Below are 19,160 nucleotides of genomic sequence, written 5' to 3'. Positions count from 1 at the left end.
GACTCTTTGCATTCACCTTTTTAATGCTTTATTTCCTTTTTAAAATAATACTTTTCCCCAACTTAAGGAAATAAAGTGCCCATATATAATGAAGTGACATCAACTATATGAACTTAAGTTATAAAGGTACTTTATAATAAATCAATTAAATCTTCACGCATTATGATCTCTACTCAAATGGATTTGCATATGCATCTGCGATAGCTCGTCGAAAAGGTCTCGCCAAGACATTGCTAGTCCAACCCTGAAATACCAAGAATGTTGAGCTTGTTGACTTACTAAAAATAGTAAGTGTCTGGCAACCCTACTGTCACAACCTCGATTAGCCTACAACTGAAACTGCCTAGGTCAAAAACTGCTCTGATCTTATAGAAAACCTAGTTTACCCATGGGACCAAGAAAAAATGGGCTAATGGCACAACAAAAATCACTGGACTAAAAAGGGGACATGACAGCTTATGCTTAAATCTGTTATTTTGTTAAACTAGAATTGAACTTTTTTGTATCCTCTACTTATATGCATCATGCAACATGAAGTAAAAAAGGAAAATATCATTGGTTGACAAAGATAAAGATCCAATATTTTTATTTGAGTATCCTCTGCTTGTGTGCTTTGTTAGAGGCAAGTAGCAAATATACTGGTTTCTTCTACTTCAACAGCCTATGTAGCAAAGGTTAGAGGAAAATGCAAATTGACAAGTGATGTTCCTAACCTACAAGCAAAATTAATCAATGTGCAGACAAGGATGAGGTAACTAATGTTGTTGGTGAATTCCTCTTTGCCAATTACATTTCATTGCATGAGGCTAGAACTTCTTATGATAAGGAGACAATGGCAAAGCTAGCAAGGGTAGGACCATCACATGTGCCACCAAGGAAGAGAAATTTGAGGATCGCAATCTAGGATAAGAGCTATTGCAAAAGAAAAGTGTTAATGGACAAAATGAAGGATGTTGCATGACAATTGGATGTACTATAGATTTCAATATAGGCTGTCCGACTCATCTAGATGTGATCACCCAAATTGTAAAAACCTATGACCGCTCATAGATAGGCTTATTGTCACTCCAATGTGATAGGATACAAGGAGAGTTCTCTAACAAAAGACATATTCAGCTATATCATAGGGTTAGCCAGCTTTAACTAGTAGCATGCAAGTGATAGATGCTCAAAGCTACTTGGTTTAATAAGGTTGAGTAGCTTTCACTAGCAGCATGCAAACGATACATGGAGCTGTACAATTTTATTGATATTGGCTTCCACCAATGGCATCCAACCGATGGATGTTCGTGCTACTCTAGAGGCATGGATGGCTTTTACAAGTGCCAATAAGCCATACAACCAATGGCATGCAAGTGATGGATGCTCGTGCTACTCTATAGCAATGGATGGTATCCATCAATGAAATGGAAGCGATGGATGCCCATGCTATTCTAAAGAGCATGGATGGTTTCCACTACTGGCATGTAGGCCATAGAGCTAGTAGCATGCAAGTGATGGATGTCAATATCTACCCATCTCAAGAGTTCAAAATTGGCATTGGTGTACCAGAGGAATTGTGTGTGTTTCCAATAGGATTTCTAATTTTGATTATTACTTCAATCCAAGTGATTAATAGTATAGGTACTAACCTTGTTTCTATGGCATAACCATAAGACATCTTGACTATGTAATTTATATGGCAGTTTGATGACCTAGATAATTAATGGGTTGTAGAAATCTAACTATTAGCCTTAGGTGCAGTGAACATTATTATACCAATGTCCTTGCCAGTGAAAGCATCAAGTAGTAGGACATGCTTAACTATCATCATAGATGATGGTCAAATAGAAAAAGGATGGAACCCACAGTGTAGTATGCAATGTACTAACGTTCATATTTCCAACTGAGATATACTTAACAGTTTCGTGTTAGAGAACCAAGTAGTGGATAATGCAAACAGCAAAGTACATCCACTTACGTTGCTTTAGTCAGTCTTTGTGCAAACATGTAATGCATGCGAGGATCATTCATACTAGATGAAGGCAATGTATGCTTGAGCTAGCCGCTATTTACTTGTGGTATATGCATGAAATAGCCACCCTGTGTATATGACAATATTGACCCTATGTGGTTTTGTGTGTTGTATACTAATGATTGGTATGAAACCAACACTTCCCTAGAACAAGTTATTATCATTCTATTGTGACTAGACAAATAAAACATAAGCTTAATCAATAGACATGAGCTAAAAGAAAGATACATGGTCTACTATAAAAGGAGAGGATAAGCTCTATCATTGGTGTACAAACTACAGGTCCTGTGATTCCCGAAAGGAAACACACAGCCAGTGTCATCACCAACAAACATTCAAAGTTTAGGTTTAGGTCTAGGAATGACCCTAACAAAGGAGGCCTACCACTCTCTAGTGTAAGCATAAAAGTGGAGATGTCTAGTTATCGCCACAACAAGAGTTGGAAAAGTTATTAATTCAACACTTCCAGATTAGATTGGAGATACTTGTTCACTTACGGTTTGTAGTTGTTGAGAAGAGAATATAAAAATATGCAGGAACTTAGTAGTTTTTACATCCATGTGATACTTGCATTGATTCTTTTTGAATAATTAGTTTAGCCATACATTTTGCAAATTATGTTCTTCAATATTTAAAAAATATATTTTATACATTACTTGCGACATTTGGTTCTTAGACAACCTGTAAAAAAATTACAAACGCCTTCTTTCTGTAAAAAAAGCTGGATATATCACTCTTAAGCTCTATTAAGAAGCATGCACATATCATAAACCTTAAACCATTACCAGATAAGAGTAGAAGACTTGTCTCTCCTACCTGTAAATGAGCATGAGTGGCCACTCTTAGATTGAAGTACCTTTCAAACACAATGATTGAATTCCCCTGCTTCCTGAAAAATCTTTTCAGAGCATTCTTATAATTTTGTAGCTCACCATCTGCATCCGGAGGCAGTGAAAGGGAGGAAGGTAAATGTTCAATAGGAATTACTAGTACATGTCCTTCAACAAGTGGCCCTTTGGCTATTGCACAGTAGAAATTTTCTCCTATACTGACCACAAGATGAGAATCTATATTAGGGCTTGAAAGACAAAACCAGCAAGACTGATTAGTTGTCGATATTGCATTTCCCCTTTTCTTCCCAGCATCAAGGTCATGGCTAAATCTGCAATTTAGATCAAAAATAACAAGAAAAAAATTAAGAATACAGAGGCATGTATAAAGAAACAGAAAAGGGCCAAAAAATTTGCATTCCTATGTAAGCTATCAAAAATCTATTGGAAATTTTTAAGTACAATTTTTTATATGCTTCACCTATAGCACAAAATAAATCAAACGTGCAGCACCACAAATGCTTTTATTTTCAAAATAATTTGTATATGTATACTAAATAAGAAATAAAACTATGCCCAACCTGCATTCATCTCCCTTGTCACATCTACCATTCCTGAAAAAATCAAAGCAGCTACCAGAAGGAATCTGATCATCAATCCCACCACCATCTGAGCTGTGGCGAAATTTGCAGTCTGAACCCCTCTCACATGTACCCTTACTAATGAAATCAAAACAGACCCCTTTTGAGAAGGGAGTTTTACTGTTATTATCATGTCTAAAATTACATTTTTCACCTCGTGAACAAGAACCAGACGATAAAAACTGAAAACACATTTTTTCACCATCTCCCCCCCTGTGTCGTTTTTGTGATACATCATATCGCCAATACTGAGAATCAGAAGCTTCAGGTCGCTTCCTCGTATTTTTTCCTCCACCAGATTGGAATAGGACATTATATGGAGAAGCTGTTGCATTTGCAGGTATTGCAGCAAGTTCAGATGCAGACATCACAGATGCAGGCGTGGGAGAAAGTGCATGGATAAATTTCTGACAAACCAAATACTGACTATCAATATGCATTACATACAATCAATTTGTCCAGCAGTAGCAGGAAAAACATATCTAGTAAGAATACAATAAAGAACAGCAATAACAGTTTTTATATTACAGTCATGAGAGTGTGTGATATAATAATAAAACATAAACAATTATCAAAGAAATAGAAGCAACAAAGAGATGAACGTTGAGTAGTTCTGAGCTGCCTCACTTTTGAAAGAGAATAAAGTCATTCAACAATGATGCAGACCTAAATATAAAATTCAATTTTTGTTTAAAAACCCATAATCTTATTTCATATCCATGCCAACCTCCACACAACTAGATTTCAAGAGGACTATGTCCAATCTAAATTGCAATACCAATTCAAAAAGGGTTTAAGAAAATGGCATAGATAATCTTCTGATTATTGCCTATCATGTCAGTTTTTACTAATGGGAATCCATTTACACTAACACAAAAACTTCAACCTTAGAAACACAAATGTTGAACATTTCAGTGAAAATATAATCATTATTAAACTCCACATTTCTTCACTCATTAGAGAATCTAACATCATAATTTTTTACAAAAACAACTAATTGTAACCATCATGCCCTTCATGTTTTCAAGAAAGGTTTATAAATTAAATGTCTTGCTCCCCTTTTTTTAGACTGCAGAAATCAGATATAGCACTCCCCTATAAACCGCAATGTGCCAGGTAAACTCTTTGGTGATGCTGGCAGTACATGTCTTCCAATACCACATGGGCTGGGGGAGACTGGACTTCATGACCTCATGCTTTACCACAAGAATTATCACAAGGAGCTATCGCCAATCGAGCCAGGCCACTAGCTCAATGCTTTTTCTCCTCTTATTGAGTATATAATCCACCCCAGCATATATATATATTTTCTGTGTGCCTCTAGAATAGTTGTGGGCATCATCATTTCTGTCAATCATGTATTATTCCACTTCAACTGAAACTCTCACATATTACCAAAGCCAAGGATTTAAGAGTAAGTGTTAAGGTCATGGATCTTCTGCAAATGTTTGCGTTCCTATATATGATTCTATTTGGGCAGATTGCTAGAAGAGCAGACTTATAGATTTCGGTGTGTCTTCTAATCTGCAATCTAGCCTTCCCTTATACCTAACTCAAGGGGCATGTTCATTGAATGGACATGTCCCTCTCTAGGTTGGCCTATTTAACAACATAATTGTTTCCTCAAGATTGGTGCCCATTCCAAGAGTTACTAATGGTTAGTAACTAACTAACCACATTAGTAAATAATAAGGCTTATAAAAGCCACAAGGAAGATGCCAATCTATCTAGAGGGGACAATATGTTCTAGTGACCAATACTTAAGGGAATTCATGCTTCTAGATCAGACTGATCTGAAAATCAGAACACTTATCTTGTCAAAGTTACAAGGAATTAACACTCCCTCTTAACTTGATAAGATAAGTGGTAGAAACATATCTAACAACATCAATAGAGATGACTAAGCATAGATATACAATCTATACCTTTCTGAATTTCAAGCATGATGTATCATTATACAAATGATACTTGAAAACATATCATATTACAAATCCTATAATATAAGCTATCACTGGAGCTTGTGATCAAATCACTAAGCATCATTCATAATACAAACTATCAAATCACCTAGGCTTGTAACACAGGATGTTTGACAAGGCTTGTGATATGAAGTATTACCTGAACTTGTGATAACAGTATTGCATAGAATGCAATACTCAGGATAAAGACTAGAGAATAATTAAATTCTCCCTTTACCCAAGTTGTGACGTCTGGAGTTTTAGAAATGTCACTGTCACAACATGATCTTGATTTCGTCCAAGATCTAGACTCTACCAGCAATCCATTACTAGAATGCCTTACACAGGATAAAATCCGGAGAATAATTAAATCCTTCCTTTATCCAAGTTGTCACTCAGGAGTTTTAGAAATGTCACTGTCACAACATGATCTTGATTTCGTCCAAGATCTAGACTCTACCAGCAATCCATTACTAGAATGCCTTACACAGGATAAAATCCGGAGAACAATTAAATTCTTCCTTTATCCAAGTTGTGACTCATAGGCACACAACATGATCCTGAATTTAGATCTGCCAGTGAACTGAATAAAATCCAGAGAATAATTAAATTCTTCCTTTATCCAAGTTGTGATTCATAGACATAGAAATGCCTCCATCACAACATGATCTTAAATTCATCCAAATCTACTAATAGTTCTCTATTGGTTAGAACATTATCTCAGAGATCGTCACCTCTTATAATGTCTTTATACAAGTGTTCATTATTTTAGAGATCGTCACCTCTTAAATAACAAACACAAATGGTGAAGCCCCATAACAGTCAATATCCTAACAATAATATAAATTATCATAAGAATACAAAACAATTCAATCATACTTGGATCTTTCTTGAGATGACCACTCTCAAAGAGGTTTGATAAGAATATTTTCTTTCTAATTTTCAGTACTTAAGAATAAAGTCTAGAGAATAATTAAATTCCCTCTTTATCTAGGTTGTGATTCATAGACATCGAGATGTCTCTTTCACAACACAATCTTGAATCTATTCAAGATTTGTCGGTAGTCCTCTACTGATTTAAAACACCATAAGATCTTTTGTTATCACTACAAATTTGTGGTGGAAGATTGTTTTCTATTATTGCAAACTAATGCTACAAGACTGTTTGCTGAGAAATGCTTCCATACCATGATGTTTATAAAGGTAGGCCCATCAGATGGTTGCTCACTTTAGATTTTCCAGACTCCTACTAGATATCAAATCTTCCGAGCTCCTTATTCAAAGTTGCCTTGATGAGATGTCAGACTCCCTCTGAATCCAAAAATTCTTTCCTACAAGAACATTCTTCAGAAAAGAAAAGAAAATCAAGGCATATACTCTTCTTATAAAAAAACAAATGAAAGATATTATAGACATAAGGTAAAAGAAGAGCTCAAGTACAATAGATACTTATCTTTCCATCATAACCTTGATGAAAGCTTTCCTACTTTATGAGTATACACCATCTTGACATGGTACACTCAGTCTAAGTTTGTATAACCTAGATCTTGGGGAGTCAATTTGATCTTTTAGGTACTCTCTCTGACATATAACCTTCTGGAGTTTGATTGTGTCGTAATTTTTAAGCATCAACGTTTCAGATCACACACAGTGATCCATCATCAGGATGAGGAGTGCAAGAGAATAGAGAAAAAATGTAAAGTGGCAGATTGGAGGGAGCAAAGAGATTAAAAAGGAGGAAGAGAGGGACAAAGCGGGGGGGGGGTTAGTTGAGGTAGCACGCAGATCGAGAGGGGGGGGAAGAAGAACTTGGATTCAAAAAATTAAATAGAGGGCATTTGGTGTAGAGGAGAGAAGAGAAGATTGAGATGAAAAAACAAAAAATTAAAACTTAAAAAATTCAAAATTGAAAAACTAAAACTAAAACAAAACAAAAAAATACTAATTTATACTAATAACGAAATAATGCAATAAAAAAGAACAAAAATAAGAATTACGAAATAAAGAACAACGAAATAAATAAATATAAAAGTGGTAAATAAAGTTAAAAAACTAAAAAATGAAAAAAAGGAAAGAAGCAAAACAAATAAAGGAGTGAACAAATTTTTAACAACAAAAAGAAATAAAAATGAAAAACTAAACAAATAAGAAATTAAGAAGACAAAATAATATAAAATGAAATATCTTTTAATATTATTGAAAACAAAATGTTTCAGTTATAAAGAATTAAAAAACTAATAGATAAAGAAAAGTAAAAATAAAAACCAAGGACAAATATATATATATATATATAAAAGAGGAAAAAACTAAAGGAAAAAAGGAAAAAAAGGGGGGGGGGAAGGTAAAGTAAAGAACAACAAAAAAAGACGACAATAGAAAACTAAATAAATATTGAAATTAGTTGGCGAGACTAAGAAGAAAAAATGACACTACCCACAATAACACTACCCCGAATAATAATGAAAACGAGATAGAGTTTGAGCACGAGAACCTGAAAGAAGGAAGAAAAGCCAAACCCAACAACCAATGAGAAAATAAAACTCGGGGGAAGGGAGAGAAACGGGGAGCCCCAAAGAGGGAGAGCCAGACACCAAAGAGGAATAAAAAGAAGAACAGGAAGGAGCAGGGGACCGCTACTGACCAGCAACCAGCACCAAGGGGACAAAGAGGAAAAAACAAAAAAAGAAGAAACAACAGAGGACGAGCGCAGATCGCGAGACTAGGATCGATGGCACTTGGCTAACATCGAAAACCAGGAGGGGTTTAAGGTCCATCCCTCGTCCCTATTAAGGTTGATGGGATGACCATTGATTTCAATTGCTTCCTTAAGTTTCCTCTTGAAATAATTGTCCTCCTTAGATAAGAGGCGAGCATCTTCCAGGCAGATGTGATGCTTGGTGGTAGATGAGTGTTCAGCTAAGGCTGACTTTTGAACCCTATCATGTCTGATGTCCGCACTATGCTCCTTGATACGAGTGCTAAAGGAACGACCGGTTTCACCTATATAAGGCATACCACAAGAGCAAGACACTTTGTAGACTCCTGATTCTGAAAAGACATCATTGGAGTCTTTGAGTGCAGGGGTTCGGTTTTTTATCCTATGTAAGGTTTTGAAAGCCACCCGTAAGCCTTTTTTACTCAAAATCTTGGCAAGCTTTTGCGAGACACCATCAACGAAGGGAAGAGACACAAAGGAGGGGGGTGGAGAGGGATTGGGTTTGGGAGCAGAGAGGGATAAGAAGAAAGAACGAGCTTGGGCGAAGGCCTTCGAAATTTGTTTACTAGAGTACCCATTCAGTTTGAAGACTTGGCGAAGGTGGGTAAGCTCCAGATTTAAGTGGTCATCATCACAAATTCTGTGGGCCCTTAAAGCCAAGGTCTTAAGGATGCCAACTTTTTGGCTGGGATGGTGATGAGAAGAGGCATGGAGGTACAAATCAGTGTGGGTGGCTTTTCGAAACACTCGACGACCTAGAGATCCATCAGATTTCTTAATGAGTAACACATCAAGGAAGGGTAACCGGTCATTGGATTCAAGCTCTTTGGTGAAAGAAATGCAAGAAGAAATACTGTTGATATGTTGGTGAAACTCCTCAAGTTTCTCCATCCCATGGGGCCAACATACATTGGTGTCATCAACGTACCGTTTCCACCATTTTGGCTTGAGGGGGAAAGAACTAAGGGCCAGCTCCTCAAAATGCTCCATATAAAGGTTAGCAATCACCGGGGAGAGAGGGGAGCCCATGGCGACACCATCTACTTGCTCGTAGATGACCCCTTGGAAGGAAAAGAAAGTTGATCTTAAGCATAGATCAACAAGATTGGTGATCTTAATGTTAGTTTTGCTCTTCACCACTTCAACAGCATCATAAATAGGAACCTTGGTAAAGAGGGAGACCACATCAAAGCTGAACAAGATGTCATTTTTCTCCAGCTTGGTATCTTTGATGAAATTAACAAAGTGGGACGAATCCTTGATGAAAGTCCTGGAGATGCCCACTAGGGGGGAGATTAACTTGGCAAGATGAGCGGCAAGAAGGTAAGTGGGGGAACCTCTGGTGTCCACAATGGGTCTGAGGGGGCCGCCTGCTTTGTGAATTTTTGGGACACCATAGATGCGCGGGGTCACCTCTTTGGAAGGTAAAAGTCTCTTCTTGGTGCCATCGTCAAACGAAGAGGAAGAAATGGCTCCTTTGACCCTCTTGGAGATCTTGGAGCAAGGGTTAATGGAAAGGACCCTGTAGCTACCCGAATCAGAGAGAAGGTTGGTCATTTTAGTAACGTAGTCCTGTCTGCTCATGATTACGGTAGCATTGCCTTTGTCAGCTTTTACAAGAATAACATCATTATTATTCAAAAAGTTGCTGAAAGCTAGAGACTCTCTCCTAGAAATGTTGCGCTTCGGAGGTTTAGCATGTCTAAGTGCAACCGCACAATCTTGTCGAATTTCGTCAGCCGCATCGTTAGGGAGCGAGCGTATTGCACTTTCAATTTCCACTAGGAAATCAACACATGGAACCTCATGGGGGGCTAGCGCAAAATTTAGACCATGCTTAATAAAGTTAAAAGTAAGCGGGTCAAGACAAGCATTGGAAATGTTGACCACTAATTTGTTCTCCCAATCGGAGATGATGGGGACCGAGTGCAAGCTTCTGACCAGGCTGGAGGGTGAAACTGAAACCACCTCAAGAGGGGAATTGTGAAGGGGGTGTGAAATCCCACTAACCAGGCTGGGGGGTGATGCAACCCGAGGGGGGGAAATGCTAGAGGGATGAGCAATCTCGTCACTAGCTGGCAGAAAAAAAGAAGGACAAGCAGATGGGGCTAGAGGATCCGAAAATTGAGAGGAGACCAACCCCGATACGAAAGAAACATGAAAGCATGCGATAGGTGAACTAGAGACACAAGAGGAGGACGTACCTTGGAGTAAATGTGATCGGACACCTTCCAGAGAAGATAGTTGGCCGCCAGCTGGTTGGGAGAAGGAGCCGTTGGATGAAGATGGCCGTTGGGGGAACCCCGTTGGATCCGTGGCATCCGTGGCATCCAATGCGTTATGTCTCCCAGGTGCAGGGGAAGACAATGGACAGGCATCTGCAGGGACGAGAGACTGCATCCTCTGCGTGCTACGCGCCAAAGCTGATGGAGTTGCATTCACGTTGGTAGCAGTACAAGAATGGAGATGTATTGCTGGAGAAGGAGCTGCCATATTGCTCAGAGAGCTTGCACGGGTTTGGCGCTTCACCAAAGGAGAATGAGACCCAACACTACTGCTCTGAGAGCCTACCCGCGCTGGAAGTCTCGCTGCTGGAGAAGGGGCCAAACGTGGGCGGGTAGAGCTAAGCACTGAGGGGATGGGGACAACGCCCTACGACCCCATCTGCGTTGGAAGGTCGGGATGACAGAAGGAAGCAAGAGTGAAAACACGATGGGCACGCTTCCACAAAGATAGAAACTTTCGCTTTTGTCTGATAATGCTCTCTGCTTGGTGGCCAAGCGCTCTGGCATACGATGAGGTGTCAAGCTGAATCCACACATCTAGACGAAGAGCAGAAGCAAGCTTTAAATACAGCGGCAGCAACCTGCAATTCAAGTGGTCAATTGCCTTCCTTGTGGACCTGATGATGGCTCTAAGAAGGGATAAACCTGCACGGTGGAAGATGCGCTTGGTGAAACTGCTCCGAAGGTGATGGGAGATCCGAACAAAAGAAGGAATAAGAAAAGAATCTCTGCATCTTTTTAGAAAAGCCAAATCTGCCACTTTCTTCATAAGCTTAATTCTCAGCACTTCAAATTGCTTAGATTTAAAACAGATTTCCCTCCCATGAAGGGTATTGATTAATGTCATTTGATTTCCACAATCCATTAGTAATATCATGAGAATTTCTAGAGTTTGATTGTGTCGTAATTTTTAAGCATCAACGTTTCGGATCACACACAGTGATCCATCATCAGGATGAGGAGTGCAAGAGAATAGAGAAAAAATGTAAAGTGGCAAATTGGAGGGAGCAAAGAGATTAAAAAGGAGGAAGAGAGGGAGAAAGGGGGGGGGGGGGGGGGGGGGGGGGGGGGGTTAGTTGAGGTAGCACGCAGATCGAGAGGGGGGGGGAAGAAGAACTTGGATTCAAAAAATTAAATAGAGGGCATTTGGTGTAGAGGAGAGAAGAGAAGATCGAGATGAAAAAACAAAAAATTAAAACTTAAAAAATTCAAAATTGAAAAACTAAAACTAAAACAAAACAAAAAAATACTAATTTATACTAATAACGAAATAATGCAATAAAAAAGAACAAAAATAAGAATTACGAAATAAAGAACAACGAAATAAATAAATATAAAAGTGGTAAATAAAGTTAAAAAACTAAAAAATGAAAAAAAGGAAAGAAACAAAACAAATAAAGGAGTGAACAAATTTTTAACAACAAAAAGAAATAAAAATGAAAAACTAAACAAATAAGAAATTAAGAAGACAAAATAATATAAAATGAAATATCTTTTAATATTATTGAAAACAAAATGTTTCAGTTATAAAGAATTAAAAAACTAATAGATAAAGAAAAGTAAAAATAAAAACCAAGGACAAATATATATATATATATATATAAAAGAGGAAAAAACTAAAGGAAAAAAGGAAAAAAAGGGGGGGGGGGGGAAGGTAAAGTAAAGAACAACAAAAAAAGACGACAATAGAAAACTAAATAAATATTGAAATTAGTTGGCGAGACTAAGAAGAAAAAATGACACTACCCACAATAACACTACCCCGAATAATAATGAAAACGAGACAGAGTTTGAGCACGAGAACCTGAAAGAAGGAAGAAAAGCCAAACCCAACAACCAATGAGAAAATAAAACTCGGGGGAAGGGAGAGAAACGGGGAGCCCCAAAGAGGGAGAGCCAGACACCAAAGAGGAATAAAAAGAAGAACAGGAAGGAGCAGGGGACCGCTACTGACCAGCAACCAGCACCAAGGGGACAAAGAGGAAAAAACAAAAAAAGAAGAAACAAAAGAGGACGAGCGCAGATCGCGAGACTAGGATCGATGGCACTTGGCTAACATCGAAAACTAGGAGGGGTTTAAGGTCCATCCCTCGTCCCTATTAAGGTTGATGGGATGAACATTGATTTCAATTGCTTCCTTAAGTTTCCTCTTGAAATAATTGTCCTCCTTAGATAAGAGACGAGCATCTTCCAGGCAGATGTGATGCTTGGTGGTAGATGAGTGTTCAGCTAAGGCTGACTTTTGAACCCTATCATGTCTGATGTCTGCACTATGCTCCTTGATACGAGTGCTAAAGGAACGACCGGTTTCACCTATATAAGGCATACCACAAGAGCAAGACACTTTGTAGACTCTTGATTCTGAAAAGACATCATTGGAGTCTTTGAGTGCAGGGGTTCGGTTTTTTATCCTATGTAAGGTTTTGAAAGCCACCCGTAAGCCTTTTTTACTCAAAATCTTGGCAAGCTTTTGCGAGACACCATCAACGAAGGGAAGAGACACAAAGGAGGGGGGTGGAGAGGGATTGGGTTTGGGAGCAGAGAGGGATAAGAAGAAAGAACGAGCTTGGGCGAAGGCCTTCGAAATTTGTTTACTAGAGTACCCATTCAATTTGAAGACTTGGCGAAGGTGGGTAAGCTCCAGATTTAAGTGGTCATCATCACAAATTCTGCAACCATTAACCTCCTAAACATGGCACGTTGCGCTTCTCCTCGTTCATCATTGCTCATTAACCATTATTTGGCTCATGTCGATTGTCAATTTTTTAAAGATTTTCCAATCCTCCAGAATTTATTATTTGCAAGAGAGGCTAATATAATGAACTTTCATAAACATCATTAAGATTCTTCCAGATGCACACCTTTCATCGTTTCGGAATTATATTTATAATTTCTAATTAGAGCAGATTCATTTAGAAATGGTTTGCCAGACCAATTATATTAACATTAACAACTATGCTTAAGTTTCCAGTAATTTTAATCCAAAGGACGCGATGATTAACATATCGTTTCACAAATGGTGCGTCATTTTCATTTTTAACGTGTATTAAGGATTTGTCTCTTATTGAGACCTGCCCGTCTGTATACCCGATACAGAAAAAACATCGTTCCAAAGCATCAAATAAACTTTTGTCTTCTTTGTAATTAAATATAGTTTATTAAATTCCAAATAGTGTGAGTGCAACAGGCTTTATATATAAAACAAGTTTGTGATTTTCCAGAATCGCGGATGCTTCATACATATTTGTTGTGACTGAACCTTTCTATTCACCGCTGAGGTTGGGATATATATATATATATATATATATATATGTAGGACTATTATTGAATACTTGGCACTTTATCATTATGAATCTTGAATCACTTGGCTTTACTCAAAAATGTAATCGCTGCAGTTTCCTTTGAATGAGACAAAATAGGAATAAGACAAATTTTGTCTTTTATGACTAAGTTCTGTCTTTACTATCCCAGCTTATTTTTAAAATAATCAATGCTTTGTATAAGTGTCCTGATAACATGGATTGCTGTTTATCATTATATTAATCATTTTCCTTCATCTCAGTTTTCTGTTCAAATAAATCCAATTTGGACTTGCTGTGGTTATTAGAGTCGTGATAAGATTCTGCAGCTGATCCTTAAAAGTACTACTTCTTTTGCTCATGAGGAATATCAGTTATGCCATGCTGCTCTCCATCTCATGCAACCATCAATAAGATTTAGCTCCATTCTTTCTGGCTATCATGCTTCTTTTGTCCAATTGTTTACTTACATATACACTCTGATACCATGTTAAGGTCATGGATCTTCTGCAAATGTTTGCATTCTTATATATGATTCTATTTGGGCAGATTGCTAGAAGAGCAGACTTATAGATTTCGGTGCGTCTTCTAATCTGCAATCTAGCCCTCCCTTATACCTAACTCAAGGGGCATGTTCATTGAATGGACATGTCCCTCTCTAGGTTGGCCTATTTAACAACATAATTTTTTCCTCAAGATTGGTGCCCATTCCAAGAGTTACTAATGGTTAGTAACTAACTAACCACATTAGTAAATAAGAAGGCTTATAAAAGCCACAAGGAAGATGTCAATCTATTTAGAGGGAACAATATGTTCTAGTGACCAATACTTAAGGGAATTCATGCTTCTAGATCAGACTGATCTGAAAATCAGAACACTTATCTTGTCAAAGTTACAAGGAATTAACAGTAAGACCCATTGCCTTTTGATCCCTTGCTGTCAGATTCACCTGTTGTATAGGCCTAGAAAAAGTTTATAGAATTTATAATGCCCGATCTGTGGACTAGACTTGTAGTGATTTACACCAATCCTCAAGTTGCAAACTAACTAAGAAAGCTGGTAAGGTAAGCCTCAGAACAGACCTGTAAATTATTCCTAAATCTTCTCAACCATTGATCTTTGCAATGCTTATGATAGTAAATGCAGATTGGGAGGTACTAATACTCAGGTAAAAGAAAAGATCAACAGTATGTAATTCGAACAGAAGTAAATTCAAGGACCTGCCGTAAACTTGAAAAACTGGATATGTTTAATATATGCTTGCTTAATGATAATGATCAGAAATTCTGATTACACAAAATAAAATAACAGAAATCACACTCATGCGCACAGAGGTAGCACCTGCCGTGTAGGGTTTACTGTGGTGTGCATGCCATGCCGATTACCCACATATGTTTTGTATTAGCAACGAGGAAGCCTCTTGGTCATCAATGCAAGTAGCATAACTACAAGTGACATCCAATTGTATACTCCAGCACAGTCAGTCGTATTGCCAAGCAGCCTGATCCTCACGTGAGAATGACTTTATCAATAATGCTTCAGCTGTCGATACTACCTAGACGGCCTCAGAACAGTCCACCACCACCATTCAGCATGCTAAGGGAATTGCTCCATGATTGCCCAGTCACTCTTACTTCATTCCTTTCTGCAACTCCATCTTCACAGTAGACTCCAAATGAGCCACATGCCAACTCCAGGAAACTCTCAGTCTAAGCTCCTTGCCAAACTCTGATGTAAGTCAAGTTCCCGATCCAACTTCAAAGTGCTTGATGGGATGTTGTCCTTCTATTCAACCACAAAGTGACGACAATGGAGGTGTGAAAAGGCCATCCAGTTTTACTCCCTCCAGATCAGTCAGACACTGTACTAGTCTTTCCAGGCAGCAACACTCCTCTGGCGGCTCTCGGCGACAATCTATGACTTTGAATCGTCCACGGTTATATCCTTTTGTGACTGATTTATTTGTACCGGGGAAGGATCCTTAGTCCTTACCTTGGTTTTCCTCGTGTCATTTCTTGTTTTGTTCTTCTCAGTCACTGTTTGGTGCCCCTGCTTTGGCCGGCTCTTTTGTTTGTATGGTCAATCCCATAAACCCTTGTGGTTTTTTGTTGGACATTAATATTATTATCTTATCTTAACCAAATATTCATGCCCACTACATCCAACTTTCTTCCATTTGAAGCCAAGCTTCCCAGAATAGCCAGCCGCAATTACAAAATGCTCTACATGCACGGAGATGTTACCTTATCACCCAGCCCACCCATTCACACTTTGTAGTTACTGACCCACGGGCTGACAGGGAAGATTCCCGCAACATAGAATGACATGGCACAAAAAGCTCCAAACAGGGTTTAAGGGTGGCATTGACATTGACTAAGTGGCAATTTTAATATGCCACCCACATCATCCCTTGCTCACCAAACTTAGCCTATCGGGATGTATGGAATAGGATAAGTGAATGAGGTAATGAATCACTCCTTGGAAGGGGGCATGCAACTTGCAGTCACCCAGTCCACAGAGGCATTGTTGTTAATAATAAATATGCATAATTATTCAAATTGAGGGCAAGAATATTCAAATTTTTGAAAATTTAAAGCTCTCCATGGACAGATATGTTTTACATTAAAAACTTTATGATTTTGATATTAATGGGCTGAATATTTTTTGGTTAGAAACATTGGGGACAATAAACATTTTAATGTAGAGAGAAGTTCATGAAGCTTTAGTATAGAAAATAAAATATCACATTGCAAGATATTACACTCAGCAGAGACAAAAACAAAGTGAAGGTAGAGTGAGATCAAGATCTACTCAAGAGTGCATTGGAGAATCAGAGGAATAACAAGAGGATGACATTTTTAAAAACCAAAGAAAACGACCTTATCCCTTCATGAACCAACAAAACAACTGGCAAAAAGGAGAAGAAATGAATAAGATTTTAAATATAGCGAAGAGTGCAACATATAGTCATCTACATTATTGGGAGAAACAAACATCATGTTAGTATGGCACTACATGGAATCACCAAGCTAATTACTATGAATCTAATTGTGATCAAAGAAACAACAAAAATAAATGGCATGACAGAAGCAATGGCTACTCATAGGAAAAAAATGAGGACATACTATGGCACCATCAAGGAAAACTCACTACAAAGATCATATACAAATGATTGGATGATAGGGCATGGCATCATATTTGTACAGCTCACAACTCCCTCATGTTTGAAAGACAAAACATGTCAAGGTAGGATATGGTATTATAATGTAAATAAGTTGAAAGGTATATTGACATGTGGTACACATCCCTTAGTTATTTTGATTCATATGGACAACTTGTCAAATTAATTAGATTGAGCAATGAATGTGCCCCGTGGGGCTTATTGGTTCACATCTTCATTATTTTATTAGGAACATTATGTTATTAGGAGGCCTATATGAAGAAATTGAATATGATTGTAGGAAAATGTGATGAGTATCGTGTTATGTCCAAGATCTACTAGATATATAATTTCGAGTGGCTTCTTCCATGAGAAGCATTGTATGTTGTTTCCCTACCTCAAAGGTTATACTATTTTATTTTATTTTTAGGTATAGAGAGGCATCTTGACCAATGCACATCTCTTGTGTTGTTTGTGATATTTCTTCTATATTATCATATTACCATTATTTTACTAAGTTGCACGGGTACCTCCCCCCCCCCCCCTCCGGACCCAAGAAAGCTCGAACCGGTTTGAAGTTCAGGTCCGGTTTGAACTTGGTTCGACCAGGGTGTGATTTTTGCACTCCTAGTTCAATTTGGTTCGAACTAGGTTTGAACGCGAGCGAACCACCTTGAAATTTTCGAATCCAGTTCGAACCTACAACTAAGCTTCTAAGTCATAATGAACTATTTATCATTTTTTTCAATATTAAATACTGCATTATAAACACATTTCGTGGTAATCCATATCCAAGGACACCCCAAGGTTTGAAGTCTCATTCTATAGCATTCCCAAAAACTGATCTTGTCCTCTGAATTTGCTATCTCTTCTAATTATAAACAGGACCGTCAACTGACATATAAGCAAAGTCAACCCACAAAATATAAGCTTGCATTCCCATGTGACACATGGCTTCTTTTTTTTGCAAGCACAATGGTTGAGTAGTTCAAGAGATATGTTGCATGGGCCTTGCGGAATTATGTAATGAATCCATCAAGAAATTGGAGGCTCTACCTTTATAAAGTTTAAACTATATCAAGTCCTTGGCCAATAAGGTCAGCTTGAATTGGAAGGTATATTACATAATTGAAGGTAAGATAACTTGCCTAAAATCCAGTCAAACAGCGATGTTGACTAAGCTTAAATGGCTTTTAAAACCTGGATGCTATAAACAAATTTTCTCAAGTTTCACCCTGTTCTAAACTATGCACAGAATATATATTAACAGATATTTTAAATCATTTTTATGAGATTCTATTATTATTGTGATGAAGGTTTACTTATGAGGATTGTATATCAAGACTCTCAGTTATTGCTTAACACCCTTAGGTTTCTTCACATTCTGCTATCTGTTTTATACTTCACAGTACACAGCTTGCTTCAATATTATATGTAATGCAGCAAGTGTAGATTTGATTTTTATAATAGGTTATGGAACAAGGATCACTGCTAGAAAATTTTATACTTAACTAACATTGCTTTGAAGCTTAAGAATTGTTTTTTCTGTTTTTGTTTTTAATTTACACGATATATCATTCTTTTGATGATGCTATTAGTCCAATGCACAGGACTTTGAATTTTCTTGTCACTCAGTTGTGTAAATGCTATTGCTGTAAAGGTATAATATTACATATATCGTTTCCAATAACTATATGATATATGGGACCGGATGCAGTAGGATAGAGATCAAAGAAGACGAAGAAGGAGAGGCAAAGGGAACTGGATGGCAAAATAAAGCTACATTCTAATTTTAACTCATGCTTAATAAATATGTGTGTGTGTGTGTGTGTGTGTGTGTATAATTTTTACATGTTTTTGTACTCATGAACCCAAACGAACCCAAACCCCTTTCCAAAATTTTGTCGAACTTGCAAACTGGTTCTCGAACTTCGAACTTCGAACCGAACCCGAACCGACAACTTAGTTATTCTATGATTGATCCTCATCCTCTAGAATGGCTGAAAAATGAAGTGGAAATCATGGCGAAAAAGCAATGATAAGTCAAGTGTTCTATTGGTTTGAATACAAGGGTGAAGTAGTAATGGATGTGGTTCCACTAGATGTTTAATCATTAAATGGGGCAGCTATGCCACACTCCATCATATCAGCAAATGGAATTAAACATGAAGTTCTCAAACAACCTCAACGTGTATAATCAAGACCTCAATATAAAACTCCTGCGTGCAAAAGTAAAACAACCTTACAATCAACCACA

The 19,160-nt window shown here is 37.7% G+C and overlaps 1 protein-coding gene across 2 annotated transcripts in view; it reads right to left on the bottom strand.

Moving 5' to 3' along the window:
- The window catches only part of LOC149541217 (CwfJ-like family protein / zinc finger (CCCH-type) family protein), a 229,646-nt gene that overhangs the window by 87,689 nt on the left and 122,797 nt on the right, over positions 1-19,160 (bottom strand). For both annotated transcript variants that reach the window (XM_089802225.1, XM_089802224.1), the window contains exons 6-7: positions 3,426-3,892; positions 2,831-3,176 (exon numbers count right to left, since the gene is read on the bottom strand). In XM_089802225.1, coding sequence (XP_089658351.1) covers positions 2,831-3,176; positions 3,426-3,892 — 813 coding nt within the window. The remainder of the gene's footprint in view (positions 1-2,830; positions 3,177-3,425; positions 3,893-19,160) is intronic.

The sequence above is a fragment of the Cupressus sempervirens genome, chromosome 9, assembly GCF_028749045.1.
Source record: "Cupressus sempervirens isolate cs-2001-9-10 chromosome 9, ASM2874904v1, whole genome shotgun sequence".
In the NCBI taxonomy this organism is placed as follows: Eukaryota; Viridiplantae; Streptophyta; class Pinopsida; order Cupressales; family Cupressaceae; genus Cupressus; species Cupressus sempervirens.
The sequence above is the reverse complement of the archived record's forward strand: the minus strand, read 5'-3'. Positions and strand labels throughout refer to the sequence as shown.